The sequence below is a fragment of the Podarcis gaigeae genome, assembly GCF_964106915.1.
Source record: "Podarcis gaigeae genome assembly, chromosome: 4".
In the NCBI taxonomy this organism is placed as follows: Eukaryota; Metazoa; Chordata; class Lepidosauria; order Squamata; family Lacertidae; genus Podarcis; species Podarcis gaigeae.
In genome coordinates, this window is record NC_139677.1 from 106,734,930 (window position 1) to 106,750,958 (window position 16,029).

Sequence of the window (16,029 nt, forward strand, 5' to 3'; positions counted from 1 at the left end):
ATTGTCAGACGTTTCCTGGCTCTGAGAGACAAGCAGGGAGGGTGGATTCTGGCAGAAGGAGAGGGAGCCCCCGGTGGCTCCTGCTTCTCCTGACTCACCTCTGCCTCTCGACCTTCCTCTCCCACTCGCCTCCCCCCTCTTCTGCCTCTGATTCTGCACTGCATTCTGCCACAGAGTCTCCCAGATCACTAAGCCCTGTTGCCCCTTCAGCTTCTGACACTTCCTCTTCCCAAGCTTCTCCCTCTGACCGCGCATCCTTCTTCTACCCCCACTTCTTGGGCTCTGAGCCATCTTCCCTTCCTGGTTCCCCGGGTGCTTCCTCCCACCATTCCTCTGTGCCCAACCAGTCCATGACATTGCTCCATCCCACAAGGCAGCTTCCTCTGACCTGATCTGGTTCCACAGCCACTGCTTCTCTTCTGCCCCCATGGAAAGATGGATCAGGAGGTCTTGCCGGCATCATTCTTTCACCTGCAAAAGAAAAAAAGGTAACCAGGATGCCAGGAGGGCCTGCTTCTCTCACAGAGGAAACAGGACATCTCTAACCACAGATGGGCTTTGAGAAAGCCTTACCTGCTGAGTGCAGTTGAAGGTTTCTGCCCATTTCATGTTAGGTGTGCAGAAATACATCTCCCCTCCTCTGAACCCTTGTTCCCAACCCCCCCCCCAAAAAAAAACCAAGATGAAAAGAACCCTCAGATGAGTTGGAAAACCAACAGAACAAGACCAAATGGAGAAAAGCCACCCTCCTTACCCAGTGGCCTCTCTCTGGTGTCCAATGGAGGCCTCTCTGCCTCACAGGAATCAAGGTCCATTTCTGCAAAATGATCCCTTTTCTGAAAGAACAAGAAGAATTCAAAACCGAAAATGAGCTCCAGGAAGACATCAGATGTTGATAAATTTTGGGAACGCAACCGGGAAAAGGGGGAGGGAATTTTGGAATCCAAAGGGTGTTAAACTACATTTTATTTCATTATATTTTAATCTGTAATGTATGTTAAAGGGGGGAACGCGTGGAAGGGAACAGGTCGATTTTAGGAGATGGGAAAATATTTTTAAATTGGGTCAATGACAATAAGTTCAAATTTTGGGATAAGAAATTGCTGAATTTATAAGTAAGAATTGGAATACAAGAGGGGGAGGGGAGGGGAAGTCCTGGAAAGATGTTAAGGAAAACAAGATTTTAAATTTGGATGTTTTGTTTTTTATTTGGTTGTAATTGGAAACTTTTAATAAATATTATTTAAAAAAAAAACAAACCGAAAATGAATGGTGAGAAATATTAGAAAGAGAACGCAAAGACAGATACTTTAAGGGTGTTAGATCTCATTCCCCGAAAACGGATGGGCCATCAGCAGACCATTTTTGGATGTTCTCCATCCTGTTTGGAGCCCCTTGGGAGTATCCAGAGGAAAGTCTCTCTCACCTGCTTTCTCTCCTCTGCCTGACTCAGGAGGTAACCTTCGGCCAGGGCCACCGCCTGGGAACTGGTCTCCGCTCCACAATCCCTCACCCAGGTCTCCAACTCCAGTGGAAGGACAGCCAGGAACTGCTCCAAGATCACCAGGTCCAGCATCTCAGCTTTCGTGTGCCTTTCTGGGTTCAGCCACTGCCGGTCAAGGTGGTAGAGTCGGCTGCAAACCTCTCGGGGTCCTTTGGCCTCCTCGAAGCAGAACTGCCTCAACTGCTGGCTCTGCACCTCTGAGCGGAGAGTGTCCACCTCACCCAGGATCTTCTGCACAGAGTTTTCACAGAATCCCCCACTGCTACCAGTTTGGATGGCACGGCCTCTTCCTGTTTCAGGGCCAGCTGAGTCTCGCTCATCCATCTGTGCTCTCAGGAAGCCTCTGAGAGATGGGAAGGAACCCTTTGGTCTTCTGCCAAGTTCTCTCTGTCTGAATGAGAAGCTCTAGAAATTCCTACAAAGCAAATACATTGTTTCATTACAAAAGTTGTACAATATCAGGAGAAGAAAAAGGTTCCTTGAGCAAGCATGGATGAGTCTTGCAGGGAACCAGGGTAGGACTGCACCACAGCCCAGACTCTGAGCTATCTTTCTAAAAAGGAGGAGGAGGAGGAGGAGGAGGAGATATAGGCTTCTAGAAGGGAGATTGTGGAAATGTGGAGGCAAGCGAAGAGATTAATGCGAGGCGAATCAGCCTGGTTGCTCCTTCCTTCCAGTCAATGCATGAAATCAGAACTGATTGACAAGGGAGTCATTGGTTCCTAGTGAAAAATGACTACGTGTGTTGAATTTCAATCTCCTTTCTTGTAGCTTGAAGCCATTGGTTGGAATCCTGCGCCCAGGTGACATGGCTCTCCTAAAGGCCGGCCTCACTATACACTGCCTTTGTTGATCTAAAAGCAGCCTTTGATACAGTCTCCAGAACCAGACTCTGGGACAGACTACAGGGTACCTACATAGAATTAAGCGCTTCTGCTCTTAATTCAGGCACTGTGCGCAAACACGGCTCTTAGAGTCAGGTGTAGCCGCCTAGGACACCTAACGGACCCTATTAAAACCTCTAAAGGAGTCAGGCAAGGGTGCCTATTGGCCCCTCTACTATTCAATTTCTATCTAAATAATTTAGTATCTGCACTCCATGACTCAGAACTCCACCCTCCAAAGCTTGCAAATCGGCATATTTCGGTCCTGCTATGTGCCGATGATGCAGTAATTTTCTCTAGAACCCCCATTGGACTCAAAAGAGCACTAAGAAAGCTCGGAGCATACTGTGAATTTGAATGTCTCAAAATCAACTATCAAAAGACCAAGATACTCGCTTTTGGGGGGAAACCAAAGCTTAAAAGCTGGGGCTCTTCCGGGTCAGCGCCAGCGATTAATGGCGGATTCCCTCTGACTCTCGGAGGGACCGGCTCCGCGGGATCGGGTCTTGCCGCTGCGGCAAAGCGGGGGCCCTTTAAAAGTCACAGGCGGGTGAAGCCTGTGAACGTGGGGACTCGGCGTGCACCATTTGCGCCCCCCCCAAGTTGCGAAGGAGCTCTTTTAAGGGCTCTGGAGCAGGACATGGGGTGAGCGGCGCGGTGCTGAGAGTCGACTGCTTCTTCCGCGGAGTGAAGCCGCACAGTTTAATCCTAGCCGCACAGCTAGGATTAAACTGAATTAATTGGAGATAAAGAGACTAAATTCGACACTGAAACGGGAAGGTATAAACAGGAAGTCTGCCTTCCCTGCCTGTAAATAGATCAAAGCAAAGACTGCAAAGCGGAAACTTTGAAAGACGTTCAGTAAGGACTTAAAATCTAACATCAAGAAAGTGGTTTCTCCTCCAGACTGCAGGAATGGAGCGGAAAAGAGTTGAGCATATTTTACCTGCAAGAAGAGGGGGGAAAGAAAGTTACATCTGCTGCCTAAAACCTGGGAACGGGCTGCCCCCAGAAAGGAAAGACCGATCAGTGGAAAGCCTGTCGGCAAGTTTAAAGACTTTTGAATTAGCTCTGCGAGAGGGATACAGTGTTTCTGGACTTCTCCTGATTCTAAAGTAACTTTTGATGATATTGAAACTGTTGTTTTTAAGTGACTTGAGGGACCTACAAGGACTATAATTGGTTTTTTAATAGTTGCAAATTGGAGCTGTAACTGTGTCCCCCTAGAGGAACATCGACATTGTTGCAACAACAACTAGGCTACTGGAAAATTCCTTTTCAAAACAAAACTTTTAGCCGTGGGATTGACCTTGGACTCTCATGAGTGTTATGGCAAATGAGAAAGGAAAGTTAGAGCTGGCACAGGAAAAAACTACTAGGTCTGGCAAACAATATCGGACTGACACTACGCATCAGCGAAGGGCTTCAACATCTGGAGCATCAGGCACACCAGGAGCTGCTGCTTTACAAGTTAAATCAAAAGTTATGTTCCCTGAAGATGTATTGGCACAGGCACTTGGGAAAATTAATGAATCTTTGGAAAATTTAGCTAAGCAAGTAGCTGAGACAAATAAGCAACTAAGTGAAGCATCAGCTAAAATTGATTTGAACACTACAAGCATCAACAACTTGGGACAGCAGGTGAATTCTAATACACAGTCTACTGAAAAATTATTAGAGGAATCTGCCACGACCCGAAAAGTACCGTATTTTTCGCACCATAGGGCGCACCGGACCATAGGGCGCACCCAGTTTTTAGGGGGGGAAATCAAGGAAAATAATATTCCCCCCCCAGCCCCAAAGAGCAGCGTACAGGCTGCACACAACCTCTCCCTGCCGGAAAGGTTGTGCGCAGCTATGAAAGAAGGCAAGGCAGTGAGCGGGATGGATCCCGCTCGCTGCTTTGGCTTCCCCTTTAGCCCTGTGCAGCCTCTCCCTTCCGGGAGAGGCTGCATGGGGCTAAAGAATCCATAGCCCTGTGCAGCCTCTCCTTGCCAGAGAGGTTGCGCGCAGTTATGGAAGAAGGCAAGGCAGCGAGCGGGATGAATCCCGCTCGCTGCTTTGGCTTCCCCTTTAGCCCCATGCAGCCTCTCCTTGCCGGAGAGGTTGCGCGCAGCTATGGAAGAAGGCAAGGCAGCGAGCGGGATAGATCCCGCTTGCTGCTTTGCCTTCCCCTTTAGCCCCCTGCAGCCTCTCCCAGGAGGGAGAGGCTGCGTGGGGCTAAAGAATCCATAGCCCCATGCAGCCTCTCCTTGCGGGGGGGTTGCGCGCAGCTATGGAAGAAGGCAAGGCAGAGAGCGGGATGGATCCCGCTCGCTGCTTTGCCTTCCCCTCTAGCCCCCTGCAGCCTCTCCTTGCCGGGAGACACTGCACAGGGCTAAGGAAGCCATAGCCCCGTGCAGCTTTGTCCCATTAAACTTTAATTAGTTTAATGCAAAGTAAATGTCCGGTGCGCTTCCATCGTCTCAAGTCCCATTACAGCAGAGCATTTCGTGCAGCAGTTTAAGAAGGGCAGGAGAGGCAGTATTTTTTCTCAAAGAGGAGTCTTGGAGCAAGCGGTTTTGGAACTCAAAGAAAGGTTTATTTACAAACAAACAAAAAAACCCGGCGACGAACCACACATATCAGCAAACACGCCCAAAAGGGGAGAAGGGGCAAGCAAACACACGGGAGACTATTTATACAAACTCATGTTCCTGGAAGCCTAATGACTTCCAGCTGCTCAGTGATTAGAGCGTTTCTGCTACCTTTTAACCCTTTGATAGCAACAAGCTTCTCCCTGCCAGAGGGGTTGCACGCGGCTATGGCAGAAGCCTGCATTCGCTCCATAGGATGCACACACATTTCCCCTCAATTTTTGGAGGGGAAAAACTGCGTCCAATAGAGCGAAAAATACGGTAGCTGAAGAAGCAAAGGAAATTGCAACTGCTACTCAGGAGAAGATACCTCCAGTATACAGGAAATTAGAGGACCACAATTTGACACTGTCTATGATTGAATTAAAAGAGAAAGAGAGAAATTTAAGAGTCAGGGCTTAAAGTGAGAAGGATAATCTGGCGGACTTCCTTGCACAGGAATTTACAGATTTTTGGCAACAGGATTTGGGGAAGGAAGAATTTAAGATAGTGAGTGCATTCAGACTTGGTAAAAGACAAAAAAGGAACAAGGTAAGAGAGTGTTTGATTACTTTTGAACAAAAGAGGAGAGAGATAAAATTTTGAACTTGCACTATCAAAGAACTTTGGAAATTGAAGACTCAACTGTGGAGATCTTCAAGGACATCCCAAAACATCTTTTGGATTTAAGGACCAACTACGGAGATCTAGTCGCCCTATTGAGGAGAAACAGAATCCTTTTTAGGTGGGAATTTCCTCAAGGGTTAGGGTTATCTTTCAAATATAAAGGAAGAAAGATAAAAATAAGAACAGTTACTGACAAAGATAGGTTTTTGAAAGACCACGGAGAAGACCTACAAAAAGAAGCGGAATCCGGAGAAGACCCAAGAGCACTGGAAAAAGGAATACTAGACATAGCAAACTTATCATTTGGACTCCACAGTCCAGGGAAAGAGACACCACCGACAGAACAAGAACAGCTACTTGGAGCAGTTGGAGGTAAAGCGAAGTAACCCCACCATGGCTCTGCAACTTCTAAGTTGGAATTGTAATGGTCTTAACTCCCCTCGGAAGAGAAAGAGTGTTTTTCATATACCAAAAAAGGAACAATTGGACTTGATCTGTGTTATGGGTTTAGGGGCTGCTTGTGTGTAAATGGCTGAGCTCTCAGCTCAGGCTATCTGTTTCTAAACTCTCCCAGTCCACGGAGCCATGGACGCATGGCTACCTCAATCGCTGGCAGAATCCGTCAGTGGGCGTTTCCGGAATTTACACCAACATAAGAGTTCCTTAACGGAAACTCTCCTTCTGGATTCTCTGCGTGACAGTTTCCTACGTGGAGTGGGCATCCCCAGCGGAGGTCCTGAGACCTCTCCACTGTTCTCACTGGAAGTATCTTGGAGCCATCCCTCCGATTGAGTTTCTGCGGGAACTCTCTCCCCCTGCTGGTTCCCTCCTCAGCATCCGAGGCTCTCCTAGCCTCCTTGAGCCCTTCCACCACCTGACTCTCCAATGGCAGTTCCCTGACATCCACCTCCCCTCCAGGACCCCCCTCACCCCCCGTTTCCCCTTCTTCTCTGGGTGGTGAGGCTGGGAACCCCCTAAAAGAATCCTCCTCATCTTCGGATGACTCAAAAACCGCCCTCCACCTACTACTGTCCCCTCTTCCCGAATACTTTTCCCCATCTGATTCTTCTTCCTCATCTTGTCCTGATTCTGGGAACCCCTCGAACTCCCCTTCTTCGTCAGTGGTGCTGAAGTGTTCCTCCCAGAACCTAGCCAAGGGCTGAGGCTTCCTTGGGTACCGGAGATGAAACGTTCCTACTAAAACCTCATCATCAACCGTTTATGCCGGTACCCAGGTATTTTCGGACTCTGGTTCCCCTTCCCATGCCACTAAGTACTCCACCTGTTTACCCTTCCACCGAGAGTTGAGTATTTCTGCTACATGACTGCTGCTCTCCCTCTCTTCTACTTCCGGTGTCACGGGAACCTCACCTTCATGTCCCAAAATTTCCCGCCCCTCCCGGTATGGTGACAGTAATGACCTATGGAATACTGGATGCAGTTTCATGTTGTCTGGCATTAACCTGTTGTGTAACTTCGAAGGGTCCCAGTCGTTTCGGTCTCAATTTCTTGCACCCGTCCTTAAATGGCAACCCTTGTGTTGACAACCACACCCGGTCCCCAACCCTAATGGTCTCTCCTTCTCTTCTGCCCCTATCTGCCTGCTTCCTGTATTCTTTGGCCCTATCCAAATTCATCTTGAGCTGTTGATGTATGGATTCCATTTCTTCCACGAAATGTTCCGCTGCCGGCACGCTCCATCTTTCCCCTCCTTCCCCTGGAAAGGCCCTAGGGTGACACCCGTAATTGGCCATAAATGGACTCATGCCCGTGGACACATTTTCCGCGTTATTGTAGGCGAATTCGGCCAGAGCCAATTTCTCTACCCAATCATTCTCTCTGTCATTAACATAAAACCTCAGATATTGTTGCAGAATACTGTTTGCCCTTTCCGCCTGCCCATTTGTTTCTGGGTGTCTGGCGGTCGAGAAATTGACCTCTACGTGCAGTAAGCTCATGAGCTTCCTCCAGAACCTGGACGTAAATTGTTTCCCTCTGTCTGAGACCACCCTCAAGGGGGCGCCATGCAACCTAAAAATGTGTTCTATAAGCAACCTGGCGGTTTCTTCCGCTGTCACCGCATGTGAGCAAGCTATAAAGTGGCACATCTTGGTTAACAGGTCTACCACCACCATTACCGCAGTCTTCCCCTTGGATTTTGGTAAATCCGTCATGAAATCTATGGAAACTGCCTCCCATGGCCGTTCGGGTGTGGGTAATGGTTCCAGTAACCCTGCCGGTGCCGCCCTCTCCCCCTTTGCTCGCTGGCAGCGGTCGCACCCCCTTACATACTCTCGTACATCTTCCCTCACCTTGGGCCACCAGAACTGCCTGGTAACTAACCACATGGTTTTGTGTTGCCCAAAGTGCCCTGCGGTGGGGCTGTCGTGTAGTTGCTTGAGTACTCTACCCCTCAATTCCCCTTCCGGTATGTACAATGCCCCTTTGTAATACAACGCTCCGTTCCTTTCTTCAAACCCCCCCTGTGTTCTCCCCGGCTCTCCTGAGCCCTCTGAGCTTATCTTGGGCATATTCATCGTTCTCTGTCCCTTCTACCAGTTCCCTTTGCCCCACCAATGCTGCTCCACAAACCCAGTGGTCCTCTGGGATAATATGCCTTTCCTCGGGCGCTCCCTCCCCCTCCATATACTCTGGCTTTCGAGAGAGTGTCCGCCCTGACGTTCTCTGGACCCGGTACGTAGCAAATCTCAAAATGGAATTTGGAGAACTCCTGTGCTCATCTCACTTGTCTCTGGTTCAGTACTCGGGCCGTTCTCCAATATTCCAGATTTTTGTGGTCCGTGCACACCTGGACCTTGTGCTGCGCTCCAATCAGCAGGTGTCACCACCGCCGAAACGCTTCATGAATGGCGAGCAGTTCCCGGTCGTACACTGTGTAGTTCCTTTCTGATTTATTCAACTTCCGCGAGAAGAAGGCACACGGTCTCCAGTCCGACGCATCTTTTCCCGGCTGGAGAAGCACCGCCCCTACCGCTCGATCAGATGCGTCCGTCTCCACCCTCATCGGCTTCTGTAGATCTACGTGCAAGAGCTGTTCCTCCGACGCAAACGCTTTCTTTAGCTGTTCAAACGCTTGCTGCGCCTCTTCCGTCCACGCGAATTTCTTCTTACTGCTGAGACAATCGGTGATGGGCGCCGTTAAGTGGGCAAAGTTTTTGATGAACTTCCGATAGAAGTTTCCAAACCCCAGGAATCTCTGCACGTCCTTCCTGTTTCTGGGTGTCTTCCATTCTAGTACCGCCTGGACTTTACTGGAATCCATGGCCAATTCCTTGTCTGACAAACGGTACCCCAGGAAATCCACCTCTCTGGTATGGAACTGGCACTTCTCCAGTTTTACCCACAGCTGGTTTGCTTGCAGCCTGCTTAGGACCTCCCGGACATCTCGGACATGCTGCTCCTCATCCTCTGAGTAGACTAATACATCGTCTAAGAAGGCCACACAGTTCTTATAGAGCAGAGGCCCGGTCGACTTCCGGTTGGCGCCAGCGCTTAATGGCGGCTCTCTCCCCGAGCTCCGGAGAGAGGGCTGCTTCACGAGTTCGGGTCTGACTGCTACGGCGAAGCGGGGACCCCTAAAATCACAGGCGCGGAAGCCTGTGAACAAGGAGACTCGGCGGGCACCATTTGCGCCCCCCTTTACTGCAAAAGAGCCTTTTTAAAGGCTCCGGAGGAGCATCGGGGGATTATGCGGTGCTGAGAGTCGCTACCCAGCTCGTGGAGTGAAGCCGCGTCGCCATCAGCGGAGAGCGCCGATTCCTTCCTGAAATCTGGACTGAAATTGAATACCCGTAAGTAAGACTGGAAAACTTTTTGGGACTTTAAAACAATTGAAATTTGGCTGAAAGTGGGGACGGTAAATAAAGGAAGTCTGCCTCCCCCGGACTGCATGAACTTTGAAAGCAACGGCACAACAAGCTGCAATTGAAGGGAAAGTAATTTTGAACTGCTTGAACTGTCTAACCTAGACATTGAATTTGAACTACCCCCCCCCCCCAGTAAGCAGGAGCAGGGGGGGACGAAAGGGAATTAACTTTAACCTGCATGAGAGGAAAAATCAAGTGAAATTTCCTGCTGTCTCTGACTCTGGGAACGGACTGCCTGGGTGAAGCACTTTGACAGGGAACTGTCAGGCAAGAACTGCTGTAAAGCGGTGACTTTATTGGATACAGTTTTCTTGGACTTTATAGAAATAACATTGTTACAACTTAAAGACTGAAAGACTGTTCTTAAAAACTTTTTCCCTCTGGGGGCTTTAGGTTTCTTTGTTGCGCTTGCTTATTGGATACAATGATGCTTCCTCTAGAGGGCTGAAAGGTAACAGTCGTAACACAGACTGCTAAAAAGAAAAAAAACAAGTCACTGGACTTTTCCACTTGAGCTGTTCCTGTGGGAACGACCTTGGGACATGAGTGGCCCTGCAGAAGCGATAGTAACAAGATCTAAGGTCAAAACTCAAAAGAAAAGGGCCTCAATAACAGGCTTACTGTCAACAGGCACAGCTGGACAGGAGGGAATAAGCGCATTTATGGATTCAGTGACACAAGCACTGCTTAAAATAAATGAATCTTTAGAAAATTTGACAAAGCAGAGTACAGAGAATACTAAACAATTGACAGAACTTTCAACAAAGCTGGACTTGAATACTAAGAGCATTACATCTAATACAGAGACCATAAACAGATTGGTCCAAGAAAACGCTATAATTCGAAAAATAGCAGAGGATGCTAAACTGACTGCAGAAACCACACAGGAAAGTCTAATACCAGTGTGTAAGAAGCTTGACCAGCATGAGGCGGCCCTGTCCTTATGGGAGATGCAACGGAAAGAGAAGAATTTAAGATTTAGGTTGGTCCCTGAAAGTGAAGGGGACAACTTAGTGGACTTTCTCACAAAAGAACTCTCAGATTTTTGGCTGGTAAACCCAGAGGGAGAAGAATTTAAAATAACAACTGCCTTCAGATTGGGCAGAAGGCAAGGTAGGAAGATCCCAAGGGATTGCCTGATAACTTTGAGATCTAAAGAGGAAAGAGACAAAATACTAAACTTGCATTACCAGAGAACTCTTCAGATCCAAAATGTTTCTGTGCAGATTTACAAGGACATTCCTAAATATATTTTGGAGGTAAGAACATACTTTAAGAATCTGGTTGACCTGCTGAAGAGGAACAATATACCTTTTAGGTGGGAATTTCCACAAGGTTTGTCTTTTAACTTCAAAGGAAAGAAAGTCAAAATAAGAACAGTGCAAGATAAAGAACAATTCCTGGACAGATACGAGGAGGACCTTCTGAAAGGAGTGTTAGAATCAACGTCTGAAACAGATCTTGCAAATTTGACTTTTGGACTCAAGTCACCAAAGGATAAGGACCAGCCGCAGGGAGCGACTGGAGGCAACTGAATAACAATGACTCTGCAATTTCTAACTTGGAACTGTAATGGACTGAACCTTCCCAGAAAAAGGCGTGAGGTATTTCATATTTTAAAAAGAGAACAATTGGATTTGATATGTTTACAAGAAACCCACGTGACAAGGGCATATAGAAGATTACTTATAAACAAAAGATTAGGACAGGAATTTATTTCGTCGGATAAAGTTAAGAAAAGAGGAGTGGTGATTTATGCAAAAGAGAAATTGGCCCCAAAATTGATTTTCAAAGATGAACATGGAAGAATTCTGGCAATTGAGATACAAATCCAAGGAGAAATTTTTTTGACAGTTGGCATTTATGCTCCAAACGAAGGGAAGGCAGAATTCTACAAGAAATTGCACGAAACATTAGTGGACTATCTGGACTACAAGGTGATCTTGTTAGGAGATATGAACGGCGTTGTCTCTACCAACATGGACAAAGCACAAAGACAGGTGGTTTCTAAAGATGGGAGATTACCTAAGACCTTCTTTGAAATGACCGAAAATATGGACTTGATTGATATCTGGAGAACAAGAAACCCTCTTGAGAGAGAGGGAACTTTCTTTTCAGAAGCACAGATGACATGGACAAGAATAGATCAAATATGGACTACTAGTGGAATGGCTCCAAGGATTAAAAAAGTGGAAATCTGCCCAAAAACATGCTCCGACCATAACGCAGTGAAGATGGAAATGAAACTGACAACAGCTGGTTCCTTCAGATGGAGAATGAATGACACCCTATTCAGAGATGTTGAGATCTACAAAAAGGCCCAAAAAACCTTGAAGGATTATTTTGAGATAAATCTGAGGACAGAGGTTGAGAAAAGAGTGATTTGGGACGCAAGTAAGGCCGTGATGCGAGGTTTCCTTATACAACAGAATTCCTTAAAGAGAAAGAAACAAAATGAGAAGATAAGATTTTGGAAAAAATAAAAGAAGGAGAAAAGAAATTGAGGTCTAAACCAAAGTCTCATGAGATTCTGAGAGAAATCAAGTTTTATCAGATGCAATATATGGAATTGATGAATCAGGAGATAGAATGGAAAATTAAGCAAATGAGACAGAGGACATTTGAATCAGCGGACAAATGTGGGAAACTTCTTGCATGGCAATTGAAGAAGAGACAGAAATTAAATACAGTTACAAGTTTGGAGGTGGATGGAAAGAACATCTTTAAACCAAATGAGATCAGCAATTGTTTTCGGAGTTATTTCAGAAGATTATATGCACAAGGGCCAGAAAATGAAGGAGATATAGAAGATTTTCTTAAGAAATATGGATTACAAAAAATTTCGCAACAAAGTATGTTGACCTTAAATGAGAAAATAACAGACAAAGAAATAGAGGGTGCCATTCAAAATATGCAACTAGGGAAATCTCCAGGGCCAGACGGACTAACCTCCAGATACTATAAAGCATTGAAGGAATGGCTAATACAGCCGCTTAAGGAGGTTTGTAATGAAATATTGGAGGGGGGAAAGGTACCTGAATCATGGAAAAAAGCTTTTATTACACTTATACCAAAGACTGAAACTGAAAAAAATCAGATTAAGAACTACCACCCTATATCATTACTTAATGTGGATTACAAAATATTTGCTGATATTTTGGCAAAAAGATTGAAGAGGGTTTTAGTGGAGGAGATTCACAAAGACCAGGCAGGCTTTCTCCCAGGAAGACACTTATCAGAGAATGTAAGGAATATAATTGACATTATGGAGTTATTAACTGTAAATATTAATACTAAAGCAGTGTTGATTTTTGTGGACGCGGAGAAAGCCTTTGACAATATTTCTTGGAACTTTATGAAAAAGAATCTCCATGGAATGGGGGTAGGCCAAAGGTTTGAAAATGGTATAGGTGCAATATATTCTGAACAAAAGGCTAAGTTGATTGTAAATAATGTGGTTACTGATGAACTTTCCATAGAAAAAGGGACACGGCAAGGGTGCCCAATATCCCCATTACTTTTTATATCAGTCCTGGAGGTTCTGTTGAATATGGTTAGGGGGGACCAGCTGGTAAAAAGAGTTCAGGTCGGAGCCAGACAGTACAAATTGAAGGCATTTGCAGATGACTTAGTATTGACTTTACAAGAGCCGGACACTAGTACAAAAAGAGTTTTAGAGTTGATCCAAATCTTTGGTCAGGTGGCAGGATTTAAGCTGAATAAACAAAAAACTAAAGTTTTGGGAAAAAAACTTAACAAATGTTGAAAGAGAGAAATTTCAAAATGAAACTGGGCTAATGGTGGCAAAGAAAGTGAAATACTTGGGGATTAACATGACATCTAAAAATGTGAACTTATTTAAAGATAACTATGATAAATGTTGGACAGAGGTTAAGAAAGATCTAGAGATATGGTCGAATTTAAAGCTTTCCTTGTTAGGCCGAATTGCAGTGATCAAAATGAATGTATTGCCTAGAATGTTATTTTTGTTTCAGACATTACAAATTGTGGATAAACTAGATTGTTTCAAGAAGTGGCAGAAAGATATATCTAAATTTGTCTGGCAGGGCAAAAAGCCCAGAATAAAATTTAAGATACTTACTGATGCAAAAGAAAGAGGGGGGTTTGCCCTGCCGGACTTAAGACTGTATTATGAATCAGCAGCTTTTTGCTGGTTGAAGGATTGGCTACTTCTTGAGAACGCTGACATTCTGGACTTGGAAGGAGTTGACAATAGATTTGGTTGGCATGCATATTTATGGTATGACAAGGTTAAAATTCATAAAGGATTCAAAAACCATATCGTTAGGAAAGCATTATACAATGTTTGGATTCGATATAAGGATTTGCTGGAAAATAAAACCCCTAGGTGGCTATCACCTATGGAAGCCAGGGAGGTGAAGAAACTTAACATGGAATCTAAATGGCCAAAATATTTTGCAATCTTAGAGCAAGAAAGTGGTAAATTTAAACTACAGAGCTATGAGAAAATAAAGTCTAAAGTACGAGATTGGCTCCATTACTATCAAATAATGGAGACCTTTAAACAAGACAGGAAAATTGGTTTCCAGGTGGAGAAATCGAAATTAGAAACAGAATTGCTAGAACCCAATACTAAGAATCTATCAAGAATGTATAACCTGTTGCTGAAGTGGAATACGATAGATGAAACTGTTAAGCCAGCTATGATAAAATGGGCACAGGATATAGGTCATGACATTATGTTTGCTGACTGGGAACAGTTATGGACCACCGGTATTAAATTTACGGCATGTAATGTCTTAAAAGAAAACATTATGAAAATGATTTATAGGTGGTACATGACCCCAGTCAAGCTCGCGAAGATTTATCATCTGCCCAATAATAAATGTTGGAAATGTAATGAAGCTGAAGGTACCTTCTTTCACCTTTGGTGGACCTGCCCAAGGATTAAAGCCTTCTGGGAAATGATCTATAATGAAATTAAGAAGGTACTTAAATGTACCTTTCACAAGAAACCGGAGGCATTTCTCCTGGGCATGGTCGGCCAATTGGTGTTAAGGAGGGACAAGACTTTTTTTATGTACGCCACTACAGCAGCAAGGATCCTTTTGGCAAAGTATTGGAAGACACAAGAATTACCCACACTGGAAGAATGGCAGACGAAAGTGATTGACTTTATGGGACTGGCAGAAATGACCGGCAGAATCCGCAACCAAGAGAAAGAGACAGTGGAGGAAGATTGGAAGAAGTTTAAAGTTTATCTTAAGAACTGTTGTAAAATAGAGGAGTGATAAAATGTCAAGGGGAAGGAAGATGCAGAATTGCAGCTAAAACTATTCGATGATTTAAGGTAAAATTGAGATTGACAATGAGCGTAAATTTAATTGGCAAAAAGGGTTGTTGAAAAATTGTAAAACAAGGATGCAAAAAGGGTGAGGTATGGGGAAGTTTGAGAAAGGAGGCTTATGAAAATGAGGTTAAGAAATGATATCTTTGTATGTGTTTGTATGTGCTGATGTTTGTGTGTTGTTGTTGCTTTGTGTCAAAAATTGGAAAACTAATAAAAATTATTATAAAAAAAATAGAGCAGAGGCCCCAGGACGTGATGCATGAAGGATTGGAAGCATGCTGACCCCGCCTGTAATCCGAAGGGCATAACGAGATACTCAAAGGCCCCCAAGGGGGTGAACATGGTGGTCTTCCATTCATCCCCCTTCCTCATCCGTATCAGGTTATACGCCCCCCTCAGGTCCAGCTTGGTAAAAATCTTTCCCTTCCTCACTCTGGTCAGAATGTCGTCAATCCTGGGCATGGGAAAGGCCACTGGTTCTGACACCGAATTGACGGCCCGGAAGTCCACGACCAGCCTGGGTTTATTTGAGTCCTTTTTGTCCACAAAAAACACTGGGCTACCCCCACCGCTCTTGACTCCCTGATGAACCCTCGTTTCAGGTTCTTGTCTATGAACTCCCTTAACTCCTGCATCTCCCTTTCCGACATAGCGTACAGTTTGCCCACTGGTAGCTGGGCTCCCGGGAGTAGGTTAATTTGACAGTCAAAGGGTCTATGCGGGGGCAGTCTATCTGCTTCCTTCTCGCTGAAAACATCGCTCAGGTCTGCGTATTGTGGTGGTATTTCTCCCTTTTCTCCCACCACCATCCCTGCCAGACTTGCCCTAGCCAACTCCTGAGTTTCTCTTCCCTTGCAGTGTTCTAGGCAATAAGCTGACCCAAAAGAGACTACCCGCTGGTGCCATCCCACTAGTGGGTCATGTAACACCAGCCAGCTCATTCCTAATATGATGGGCGGCCCCGCCAGGGTGGCTACGTGAAATGCTATGACTTCCGTGGGCCTTCCCACCCTCATTGTCATGGGGGCCGTTTGTTGGCTCACTTCCCCTCCCAGAAGTTCCCTCCCATCAATCGTGGTCACCTGCAAGGAATTCCTTAAGGGCAACGTCTGTATCTGGTGCTCTGATGCAAACTCCTTACTCATGAAATTGCAGGAGCTGCCTGAGTCTAACAGGGCTT

General features: G+C 45.6%; 2 protein-coding genes across 2 annotated transcripts in view; both read right to left on the reverse strand.

Moving 5' to 3' along the window:
- Nucleotides 1–16,029, reverse strand: part of LOC310843327 (uncharacterized protein) — a 153,589-nt gene that overhangs the window by 24,725 nt on the left and 112,835 nt on the right. The window lies entirely within an intron of this gene.
- Nucleotides 1–16,029, reverse strand: part of LOC310843395 (uncharacterized protein) — a 32,837-nt gene that overhangs the window by 6,192 nt on the left and 10,616 nt on the right. Inside the window, exons 2-4 of the mRNA XM_083736714.1 lie at nucleotides 1,427–1,919; nucleotides 755–836; nucleotides 389–471 (exon numbers count right to left, since the gene is read on the reverse strand). Coding sequence (XP_083592840.1) covers nucleotides 389–471; nucleotides 755–836; nucleotides 1,427–1,828 — 567 coding nt within the window. The 5' untranslated portion in view covers nucleotides 1,829–1,919. The remainder of the gene's footprint in view (nucleotides 1–388; nucleotides 472–754; nucleotides 837–1,426; nucleotides 1,920–16,029) is intronic.